At 37.3% G+C, this 12,900-nt stretch overlaps 1 protein-coding gene across 1 annotated transcript in view; it reads right to left on the reverse strand.

The window, feature by feature from the left end:
* EIF5B (eukaryotic translation initiation factor 5B) overlaps positions 1–12,900 on the reverse strand; it is a 71,274-nt gene that overhangs the window by 25,304 nt on the left and 33,070 nt on the right. The window contains exon 10 of the mRNA XM_004704343.2: positions 8,142–8,419. Within this exon, the coding sequence (XP_004704400.1) occupies positions 8,142–8,419 (278 nt within the window). The remainder of the gene's footprint in view (positions 1–8,141; positions 8,420–12,900) is intronic.

Genomic DNA, 12,900 nt, shown 5'->3' on the forward strand with positions numbered 1-12,900 from the left:
TTTACATATCACTCCCTGGCCCACCAATCCCCAAGGATGAAACTTCTGCTCAGAACAGCCAAGACCATAGGGCCAGCCCCACCACAAGAAGTGACGCCCCCTCACTGACCCTGTGGTAGTTACATAATCTGCTGTCAGTTTGAGACTTAAAAATGAAGGGTTGGAGTTTAGCCTGTCAATTAGGTCAAAGCTTGATGACCTCCTTTGGAGACTCAGATAAATAGCTTGCATGACGGGACACACGACTTCCTGAAAAACAGTCCTGTTGACAAGACACATGGAGCTACGCTAGAGCCCTAGAGCTAGACCCCTGCCACCGCTGAGATGCTTCTACCGCCACTGGATCCACAAGAATTTCCACCCAATGGCCTGCGATCTTCCTACATTTGGCATCATTGTATGTGTTGTGTGAGTCTGAAGAGGAATTTATAGATTGGTATTGGACACATGGGCTAATATAGGACTTATGGACTTGATCTGGACTGGGCTGAGATGTTTCTTAATATATATAAAGCTCTTTCTTACACACATATACGTGGTTAGGAATTTGTTTCTCTAGGCTACCCAGACTAACACAGACCCACAGTGATGCAGGGGACAGGACTGGAGACACAGTGTAGGAACTGTACCTGATCTGACATACACCCCCCCCCACACACACACACACACACGGGGTAAAACACAAAGGAAACACAACATAGCACCAAGGGGAGCAAAGTAACAAAGTCCCCAAGGAATTCTGAAAATAGACTTCAGAGTAGGAGGACAGGGCTTGGCACCTCATTAGACTTGATCAGAATACCTACAGAAGGGTCAGCAGACCGACATGGAACTACTTACAGGCCTCTTTCTTTTTTCCCATGTCTAGCTGTGTAAGATAGGCAAGATAAACAATCCTGAGAAAACAACGGGACCGATGGTTCCTGGGGGACAGGAGAGAGGGGGAGGTGAGGAAAAGGGAGGGGGAAGCCAACACAATCAGGGACAAGGGAACAAAAAGAGATCTAAAAAATGATGGTCAGGAGGGTATAGAACATCTAGTGGAGTTTGATCAAATGCAATGTAGTAGCTGAGAGGAATTACTGAGAGTCAAATGAAGGTCGAACATGATGGTGGGAGAAGAGTAGAAGGAAATAGACTACAGAAGAGAACGAGGAGGCACAAAACATTTATAGAGGTATAAATATAGGCATGTATATATGTAAATATATTAATATAGAATGATAGGGATATAGGTCTTTGTACATATATTTATGTTTAGTATCAAGTAGCAGATGGACATTGGACCTCTACTCAAGTCCTCCCTCAACGCAAGAATACTTTGTTCTAATAACCAGGCATTCTGTGATGCTGACCTTCCCCGACAAGATCGCTGAAGACGAAATGGGTGCATAAGCAAATGTGATGAAGAAAGCTGATGGTGCCTTGCTACTACAAGACATAGCGTCTGGGGTCTTATAGGCTTGAATATAAACAAGCTGCCATCTAACTGAGAAGCAACAAAGCCCATGTGGAAAAAGCACCATCAGGCTGTGTGATCACGAGGTGTTGACAGGATCAGGAATCTGACACCAGAAGACCCAAAACAATCATATCAATGCGAACAAGGGGGGTCAGAGTGGAGACCCAATGCTCATCTGTAGACAACTGGACATCCTCTCACAGGAGGGCCACAAAGGAGGGACGAGCCAGCCAGAGTGCAGTATAGCACTGACCAAACACACAACATTCCTCTAGTTCTTTGATGCTACCCATACCTCAACAATCATGAACTCAGTTCTACCCCTTACAAATCCAGCTAAACAGTACATACACTGATACAAATAAGAGCTCTCTACACACGTAATCCAGGACAGATAAACCCCTCAGGAACAATAATGGGGGTAGCAATACCATGAGGGTAAGGGTAGGTAGAGAAGGGGGAAACAGAGGGACCCAATCACAATGATAGACATATCACGCATACACGGACGAACAGCATAAATGTGGGTGAAGGGAGACAGCGGACGGTGTAAGGCATGAACATAATTATAATTTATCAAGAGTTCATGAGGGTGGAAGGGTGGGGAGGGAGGGGAAAAGAGGAGTTGATACCAAGGGCTCAAGTAGAAAGAAAATGTTTTTGAAATGATGATGGCAACATATGTACAAATGTGCTTGATACAATTGATGTATGGATTCCAATAAGAGCTATAAGAGTCCCCAATAAAATGATTCATTAAAGAAATAAAAAGAAAAAGCTCTCTATGGGGTAAAATACTGCCCCTTGAGTTTTTAAGAACATAATTGGTAAGCCACCATCTAATGTTTACTGAACCACTACTGGTAAATAAAATGTGTCTGGGGTAAAAAATTTTTAATCAAATAAATTACTAGGAAAAGGGGAAACTGAATTTATTGCTAGCAGATCAGCATTATAAAAAACACCACCAGAAGTTATTCAGATTCAAAGAGAGTGACACTAAGAGAGTGATCACTCAATCTCAATTAAAGATAACTGGTATAGGTCATTACATAGGTAAATATAAAAGATAGAAACATTTTATTTATATTTTATTCTATTTTTCTAATATGACATAAAAGGCAATTTTATACAAGATTAACTCTGAAATCACATGGGTGAGGCCATAATATATGAAGATGTAATATTAATACAAAGATAACACAAAAGCAGGACAGAAAAAGAATTGGAGCAAAGCCATGATAACACCAGATGTTGACTCAAGTCCATAGAAGTATATGAATGAGGTAAATGTTTTTATACATAAACATTTAAAAACACTCAGTGTGTTTCTCTTTTCTTCTCTTAACTCATTTAAAAGATAATCAAATAAAGCCATTGAGTCTGTAACATAAATATGTAACAATGATAGCATAAGGAAAGTAGTAGAACCGAAGTTATATGTTTCTATATTTTACCAAATGGAAGACAACAACTAAAGTTCTATATGCGCAGCACCAATGACTTAAAAAATAAAGTGACACGTTTTGTGTGCTACATATTCATAATACTAATATTCAGCATTAAATAAACCCTTTGGGTTTATGAGACTAACTCTTTAACAGGAGTAGAAAACCTCATCTCTCTCTGGCAGAGTAGCTAGTAGTTTCAAACCATGAAGAAAATAACTAAATCAAACAAAAAAGCTTAAAAAAAAAACCCAACAGAAATTAAATGATACCCTAAATAACAAAAAGTGAAAAGAAAACAAAGGATTCAAAAGAGGCATGTGATACATACAAAAAAATTAACAAGAGCTGAGAAATAAATCTAACTACATAATAATTTTAAATGTGAAACTAATTGAAAGGTAAACACCATCTGAATGGATGAGACAGTAAGATTTATTACACAATCTATAAGAAATATGCTTTCAGATTCAAAGGCAAATGGATTGATTTTAAAGAAACTAAAAGACTATTATAAACAACTTTATGCTCACAAGTTAAGACACCAAATAGAAAACACAAATAGTTATAAAGATGAAATTTACTAATGAAATTTTTTAAAGTTGAATGTATCAATGACAAGAAATTAATTTATGCTCATAAAACAAAGTCCAAACACAAGCAACTTTTTAGTGAATTCTACCAAATATTTAAAATGGGAAATAACCAAATCCTTGAAAAACTCAGAACAAGGGGCTAGTATTACCGATGCCAAAGTCAGGCAAGCATATCATAAGAAAAGAATGTCTCTCATGAATAGGTTTCAAAATCCTCAATAAAATTTACCAAGCGAATCTAGTGACATATAAAAAGGAGGACTTTACCCTATGATCAAGTGGGATTTAGCACAGGAAGGAAAGGCTGATTTAGCATCTGAATAAAGGGAACAAAAAAAAAATCTCAATAGACATAAAAATGTATCTGAGATAGTTTCTTGTGCCAGCCTGGCCGATAAACACAAGTAAGATTAATTGAAGGGCGGAGAGATAATGGCTCGGTGAGCCTCGTCTTTCTTGTCTCTTGCTCTTTGATCATTGGACCAGTGTGCTGCTGCCTTGCTTGTTTTATGCCTCAATTTATAGGCTACACTACCTGTGAGACGCCTAGCCTGTGGACTGTGTCGCTGTAAGTTGAGGTCCCTTTAAGACATCTCTGGAGCTGGGGACTAGCAGTTGGGACTGATGGTTGGCTGGCAGTTGGTGACCTGCCTTGTGGTTGACTGCTGTGCTGAGATATCCTAACTCTCTCTATAAATAGAGGAAGATCTGGCAGCAGACTAGACTTCAAGGACTGCTAGTCTCTCAACTCTCTTACAGGAGTTAGCTGCACTGAGTCATTTGTAGTGCTTTATAATTTAACTGTTCATATCTTGTATTATATATTTATCTGTATATGATTTAACAGTTCATTTCTTATATATCTAATTATCTTTATAAATAAATATATTTAATTATCAGCAACTTGGTTTTATCTCTCTAGAGAACCCTGTCTAACACAGTATCCAATACTCATTCACTAAAAAACTCAACGAACTAAGAATGCAAGGTAAACATCCTCAAACTGTTGAAGGTATTTATGAAAAGCATAGTTAAGCCTCATAGTTGCTGCTTTCTATTAATAGGTTAGACTAGAGGTAAAAAAGATGTGGCAGTATGCATATGTACAGATTATAATCTTGAAAATCCTACCCTGTCCTACAGAGTCACTATAAGTTGGAACTGATACAACAGCAAAGAGAATGTTAGTTAATGGTGAATAGTGAGAATCCGAATGTTTTCCCCCAAAAGACTGGGAACAGAAGTCTACCCTAACCCCATAGATTTGACATTATATTGTTCTAGTCCAGTTTATCAAGCAAGGAAAAAGTGAGCGAGAGAAAAATCATTTTGAAATGGGAAAAGTACTATTATTATAGATGACAACCCTATTTATTAAAAAACTTTAGGAACAAAAAAAAATAATTAAAAAAAAAAGAAGAAAGGTGGGGGAAAAAAAAGCAAAAATAAAAAAACAAATTTCTGTATGACATCTATGTTGGCACAAAAAGGCTGAGCTCAGAAGGAAGAGTGGGGAGACTTTGTACTTTCAACACGTCATCAGAAGTATCAGGCTCTGGAAAAATACACTATCTTGGCAAAGTGGATGGTCAGCGAAGCAAAGCAATCGCCAGGTTGACACAGTGGCTGCAAAAAAGGTTTACACAATTGTGAGGCTGGTGCAGGACCGGGGAGTCTGATTCTTTCTCTAGTACATCGAATGGTTATGACTCAGAATGACTCAGACACTTAACAAAATGAAATTAAGAAAATAATCCCATTCTCAATAGCATATATAAAATTAAGAGTTATAAATTTAACAAATGAATTGCCAATTTCATACTCTAAGAACTACAAAGTATTGCTGACAGAAATTACAGGTCTAAATGAGTAGAGAGAATTCGTACTTGAAGGTACATAGATTCAACCCCCTCTTTATAAAAATCCTATCATGTTTTTGGCAGAAATTGACAAGCTGACCCTAAAATTTATATGAAAAAGCAACCCTGAATAGCTAAAACAACTTTAAAAAGGAAAAACCAAGTTGACAGCCTACCATTTCTTGATTTCAAAACTCAACATAAAACTCAGTAAGATGAGTGTGGCCTCACCATGAGAACGGATTTAGGCGTTAATGGAACAGAATTCTAAGTCCAAAAATGAACCACAACAAATCTGATAAAATGGTTAGAAAAATATGCCAAAGCAATTCAAAGAAGCAGAGAATAGATTTTTCAACCAAAATTACTTGGGTAATTGGATATCTCCACTTGTTTAAAAAAAAATTAGAGGCACCCTGATGGTGTCGTGGGCTACGCATTGAACTGCTAAACACACACACACACACACACACACACACACACACACACACACACACACAAACCAATTTAGTCCCTTACTTCACAACATACAAGAAAATTACCTTGAGCTGAATCACAGACACAAATCTGAGAGCTAACACTATACAACTTCTAGGAGAAAACATAGTTGAAGAAAGTATACACGACCTTGAGTTAGGTAAAGATTTCTTCAACACAACACCAAAGGCACGTTCTATAAAAGAAACATTTGATAAATTGGACATTGTTGAAATTAGAAACATTTGTGCTACAAAGACACGATTAAGAAACGAAAAGAACGCCTACAATTCAGTAATAAAAAGAAATTATCCAATTAAAATAATGGACAAAAATGTGAATAGATGTTTTACAAATAAAAATAAAGGAATAGGCAATAAAGTACATGAAGAGATGCTCAGCGTCCAGAAAATGTAAATTACACGCACAATCAGATACTATACTTCATACTCACTGGAATGGCTTAGAATGGGAAACACAGGCCATACTAAATGTTAGTATCTATGTAGAGAACTGGAACCCTCTACAGATGGCAACTTAATTATGGAGCCACTGTGGAAAATAATTTAGCAGTTTCTTTAAAAAGTGAAACAAATTTACCACACAACTCAGCAGTTTCATTCCTAATATTACATCCGAAGAAATATAAGCCAAAGATTATAAATATAACTATAAAAAAGGTAGAAACAACTCAAATTATCTCTTAACTGGTAAAGGGATAAACAAATGTGGTCTATTATATAAGCATATTTGGCAATAAAAAAGATCGAAGTACTAATACGGGTCACCACGGAGATGAACCTCAAGAACATTTTGCTAAGGAAAAGCCAAACACACGAAAGACTATCCTTTGGCCAAGTGGATCCGTATGACATCTCCAAGTCTAGCCGCACATCTCTCCTCAATTCACAAACAGCAACGACAACTACTACACAAGAGCATTTAATTGTACATTAAAAAAACAAACTTATGGCATTTAAGTCATACTTCAATGGGGTTCTTTTAAAAACTTAAGAAGTTCATAGCACCTTGTTACATGACGGAAAACCAAAGAAAAACATCTATAGACTTACCTAACTTATTTTTAAAACCTCATATTCAGAACTATTGACAATCTGGGGAAGAGGATGATGGGGAAATACCTATTTCCTGCTTAATATTCCTCAGTATATTTCTTAATCCTTCACCAGTCTCTCAAACACGGGCACAGGAAAGAGAGGTGGTCTGAGTATCCACTGTGGAATGAGGCAGTCACAACTTGGCCAGGAGAGAGGTGTGGTGCTGGCATCTAGAGGGTGGAGGCCAGGGTACTTGTACAATACCCTACACTGAAGTGCTCTCACAATAAAGAACTATCTGATCAAAATGTCAACAGAGAAAAACCTCAAAAACCTCAAATTATCTCTTAACTGGTAAATGGATAAACAAATGTGGTCTACTATATAAGAATATTTGGCAATAAAAAGGATCAAAGTACTAAGACGGGTCACCATGGAGATGAGCCTCAAGCACATTTTGCTAAGTAAAAGCCAAACACAATAGTGGCAAAATTGAAAGACCCACATTTAGAACAACTGACCTCCATGGTGCTTTTACAACTCAGAAAATCTATTTCTGGCTAGTCTTTCCAGAAGAAGAAAGCAAACATGTATATAGATAATTAAAATAAATGAACCTAGATAATACATGAAGAATAAGGATAAAGAATGATAATTTTTTTTTGTTTTAAAATTAAGCATTTTCAACTAAACCACAATAGACAAAAATTACTTAGGCTAAGCAGCCAAATCTAAAATTCTGGTTAGACTAAAAATGTCAATTTAGTCTATATAGACAAAATCTAAGTCTATTGAGTCTACTGAATTAAGTAAGAAACATATACAGAGCTGTATGTATGTAGTCTTTACTAAATAGACGCCTCTTCAATTCCATCAGATTTAAAATATTAATCAAAGGACTTATACTGATTAACCTAAATATGGAAGACAAACACACAGCTAATATTATTAAATAGAGGGGAGACGTGCTCAGCATACCTACACACCAATCATCACTCAAAGGACACATGAAAATTTGAAGAAAATAGCCGGTGGGGGTTGGGGGGGTAAATGAAGCAGCCAACATTTTAACTAAGGGAATAAGAACCTTCAGCTAAACTAATACAAAAGACCTACTTGCATGTCATCATTACAAAACAATAGATAAATTTTGCTCTTAAAACATGCTCAATAAAACCTTTCAGTTGTATGGCATATTTCTAATAATCACAAATAACGAGGAAGGAGAGAAAAATAAATACCTCAATCCTCCGTTTTGCTTTGTCATAAGCCCTTTCTTCTTTAGTTCGATCATCATCAGAGTCATATTCAGAGTCTGAGCTCATTTCTTTACTTGGCTTTTTATCTAATGTTTTTCCTGCATCTTTCTCATCTGACATCTTTTCATCTTCATCATCCCCTTCACTGCATTCACTTTCTCCTTCCTCTTCTTCATCCTCGTCACTCTCTTCTTCATCTTCCTCCTCTTCTTCCTCCTCTTCAGGATTTTCTTTTACTTCTATAAGTACCGTATTTCCTTCTTTAAGGAAAATAGATTTTAAAATAAAAGTTAAAATGATATATACTTAAATTAAGACACACAGACTTTATAATATAGTATACTTCAAGTATACTAATTAAGGCAGCAACACTACACTGGTATTAATTCCCAATCAATGCCCTATAGCATCATAACTGCAAGGTGTTTGCCTACAGTTATACTGAGGACTGTCACTTCACAGTGAAAAACAAGGTATTAATCCTAATTAACGTTAATTTAAAAAGAAAAACATTACTTAGCCAGGATCTAAACTCCCAAGAATCCTAGGGAGTTAAGTGTACTTGTTAACATTACTCTCCTGGGGGCCACTTGCTGATTCTGAACCAAGCAAAAGTCTAAGCAATACTTTCAATAGACCCTTGGTTACATTGGGGTCGAGGCCTGACAAGGATTAGTGGGAAGAGTGGGTTTCATGTAAGAATAAACATGAGATAAAGAGGACCTCCTCATAATCAGCAGACCACTATAAGATCTCAATCCCAAATAAGGAACACAGATAACCTTCCTGGAAAGCGACAGCATCATTCTTGGCCTCAAATAATTTCTATAGTTCTACATGTGCAATGTTGGGCATATTTATAAGTTAAGAATATGTATTTTGATAAGGCAACCCAAGAGAAAAATTCACATGAGAAAAATCAGCATACAGAAATCCAGAGAGGCTCCATGCATTGAAGTTACAAATTGGTTTTTAAAATGACCATAGAAATACAACTATTTTTCAAATTAATGTACCAACCACTAAGGCTCCAACCAAACTCACTGCCACTGAGTTCAAGCTCACTCAAAGTGACCCTACAAGACAGTGTAGAACTGCCCCAGTAGGTTTCCAAGACTGTAATTCTTCAGAGTAGAAAGCCCTGTCTGTCTCTCTCAAGGGGTTGGTGGTTCAGAACTGCTGACCTTCAGGTTTGCAGCCCAATTCGCAAATACTATGCCACCAGGGCTCCTCCCATTAAGGCTAGTGATGAAGAAATTGAAGAATTCTACCAAAGTCTTCAGTCTGAAATTGAACATATATGCAATAAAAATGCACTGATAATTATTGACAATTCAAATATTAAAGGTGGAAACAAAGAGGAAGGAATAGCAGCTAGAAATTATGGCCTTGGGGACAGATATGAAGCTGGAGACCACATGATAGGATTTTGCAAGACCAACAACTCCACTGAAAATGTGGTATAGCAAAATATCTTGAACATGGCTCTTCTACGCAAATTACTCTAACTCCCACTAAATGACAGGGTAGGAGTACATAAATAGTGCATGTGCTAATAGTAATAGGGGGGATTACTCACTTTTCTTTACTAACCCCCCCTTCCCCACCCCACCTGGATATTAAGGATGATTATCTTTGAAGCAGCAGCGGAGAGAAAACCAAGGAGCACTGGAAGAATGTATTTCAGGTCTGTCTGACACGATGGAAGTTCAGACCAAAAGCACAGACTATGGAACAGAAGACAGTACCGTGAGTAGCTGGACCAGCTGGCATCCTGGCCCATGGAGATAAAGACCAAGGGATCACGTGGCTGAAAAACTGAGGACCAGAAGAGACTTGGCAGCTGGCTGAGGAGAGGTTTTGGCTGTGCACCAGTGACTGGAACCCTCCTATTTGTGGATCCTGACTTCTGGTAACCTGCTAACTTATGTATTAAAAAAACAAAAACAAAAAAAACCTCTGTGGTTTCCAAGGATGTTAATCTTTATGGTAGTAGAAAGCCTCGTGTTTTTTCCCATGGAGCAGCTGGTTGGTTGTTACATGGCTGTTAATCCACTACACCACCAGGGGTCCTTACTTCCCTAATAAACTCCATTCATTGAGAAGCAAACAAACAAGTAGAATGGTCATGTTAACAAAAATAGGCAGAAGATTGAAAACTCTAGAAGAGAATTAGCAACTATAATTCTAATTCTGGAAAATATATACAACTGAAGAACGGCAGTGTAGAATACAAACAGCTGAGCTAAAAGACAGATTAGAGGGGAGAAAATCAGAAAGAATCAGACTCAATAGGGTGGGAAATCCAAAGAGGAAAATAAGGAATAAGAATTCTATACCGTGGACATCATGATTAACTGATATGAAAATGAAAATTTAGGCTAATATCTGACTTCTCAACAGATACAGTAAAAGCTAAAACAAGGAAATAATATCTTCAAATGCTAAAATCTATAAAATGTCAACCTAGGACTGACTCCTTATTCAGTAAATATTCAAGGGGCATCCAAAAACGTTGTCAAAATATGGAATTAAAAGAATAGAATTTCCCCACAAACTTTGAAGTCCCCTCCAGCTCCTATTGTTCAAGAATGAAAATGAATCAATGTGAATTTTAGTAAAGAAAAATGGAATGTCACCACTAATACTGTATTCAGCGTTATTTGCAATTTATTTCCCCCCATCATGCCCTCCTCTTCAAAACACTGAAGTACAATATGCTAACTTTGTCACAGCAACAGGTAAAAAAAATAGTATAGGACACTTAGAAAATTCCCAAGGCACAGTTAGTAAAAACATGAAACCCATACATTAGCTTCATAAAAATGTTGTTGCACACCTGTTAAAATTTAACTGGCAAAAGTTGTGTGAAAGACATATTTACAACAATCAAAAACAATAGCTGTTGAAGATTCTCATGGAATTTAGCTCCCTGTGTGGAGGTTTAAGGTCACAGTTTCACAGGACCTCCCAGTTAACTCGCCTAACAAGCCATTTACTGCCTGTCTTCTACTTCCTAGTTCTTTGTACAGCAGCACCTGGGGTCCTAAAGGTTTTCAAGTGGCCATCCAAGGCCTAACAACCGGTTTCTACTCACCTGGGGCAAAAAAGGAAGGAAAGTCAAGAATGGGGAGGTGGAATTGTGGCTAACAGCCTCCATAAACTGTTTCCTTTCCAATGAAACCAGAAGCATTAGCTACCATTATGGAACATTTTGATTAAAAGGGTGAAATAATAAAATCTCAAATGGTCATGAAATCAAGAATTTTTGGAGCCATCTCGAAGCTGGTAAATCACTGCCCTAAAATAATCTAAGGTCTTTGCATTGTCTGGAAAGAGAATAATATTAAATACTAACAGTCCAAAATTGCATGTTAAAATCTTTAGAGCAACCATTAAACAAAAGCTGAAAAGTACACAAGTTAATAAAAGGGGGTTAAAAAAATCAACAAATTTTTTTAAAAAGCGCAGCCATAAAAAATCTTATTGTGAATGAGGGGGAGTGTGGAGTAGAGACCCAAAGCCCATCTATAGGCAACTGGACATCCTCTTACAGAAGGAACGCAGGGAGGAAACGAGCCAGTCAGGGTGCAGTGTAGCACAGATGAAACACACAACTTTCCTCTAGTTCTTTAATGCTTCCTCCCCTCTACTATCATGATCCCAATTCTACCTTACAAATCCAGCTAGACCAGAGGATATATACACTGGTACAGAAAAGAACCGGAAACACACAGGGAATCCAGGGCAGAAGAATACCTTAGGACCAATAAGAGTAGAGATACCAGGAGGGTAAGGGGAACATGGAGTAGAAAGGGGGAGCCAATCACAATGATCTACACATAACCTCCTTGGGGTTGGACAACAGAAAAGTGGGTGAAGGGAGACATTGGACAGTGTAAGACATGATAAAATAATACTTTATAAATTATCAAGGGTTCCTGAGGGAGGGGAAAAAATGAGAAGCTGATGCCAAGGACTCAAGTAGAAAGAAAATGTTTCAAGAATGATGATGGCAACAAATGTACAAATGTGCTTGACACAATGGATGGATGGATGGATTGTGATAAAAGTTGTAGAAGACCCCAATAAAATGATGTTAAAAAGAAAATTAAATAAAACTGTGCAGAAAAAGGGCATTAGTACAATGATCAAAAAACTTGATCTAAAAAAAATGACCTAAATATAGAAAACAATGTATTCAACAACTTAATCTGTTAATTACACGTGAAATATTTACAATTGACCATCTGTTGGGTTGTAAAGCAAGTTTCAACATAGGAGGGGGTACTAATTTTTTTCAAAGCGAATGTATTTAAGTTTTTTGACAGAACAACTTTATCATTTTCAAAGTACTCTCCATAATCCTTAATACATGTGTCAAATCTGCGATTCCATTCTTAGAAACATTGTTCAAGCCCATCTGTTTGGATGGCTAATAGCACCTCATATCTTTTTTTTTTTTCTTCACCTCTTCTATGTAGTTGTCAAATTGCTGTCTTTTCATGACCCTCTTCAATCATGGAAACGAAAAGAAATCACACGGGAAGCGATGTCAGGTGAGTCAGGTGCATGGGGAATGAGGGGTATGCTGCTTTTTGCAAAATACCACAGAAAATGGCTGTGAGCGAGCACATTGTCTTGGTGGAAAAACCAGTCCCGTCAAGCCTTTTTGTCACACAGTTCAGAACCTCTAAACAGAAAGCGAACAGTCTGACCTGGTAGAATGCACTCCAAATGC

Source organism: Echinops telfairi, unplaced genomic scaffold (assembly GCF_000313985.2).
Source record: "Echinops telfairi isolate 266 unplaced genomic scaffold, ASM31398v2 ScPeMD7_7467;HRSCAF=8505_1, whole genome shotgun sequence".
Classification (NCBI taxonomy): domain Eukaryota; kingdom Metazoa; phylum Chordata; class Mammalia; order Afrosoricida; family Tenrecidae; genus Echinops; species Echinops telfairi.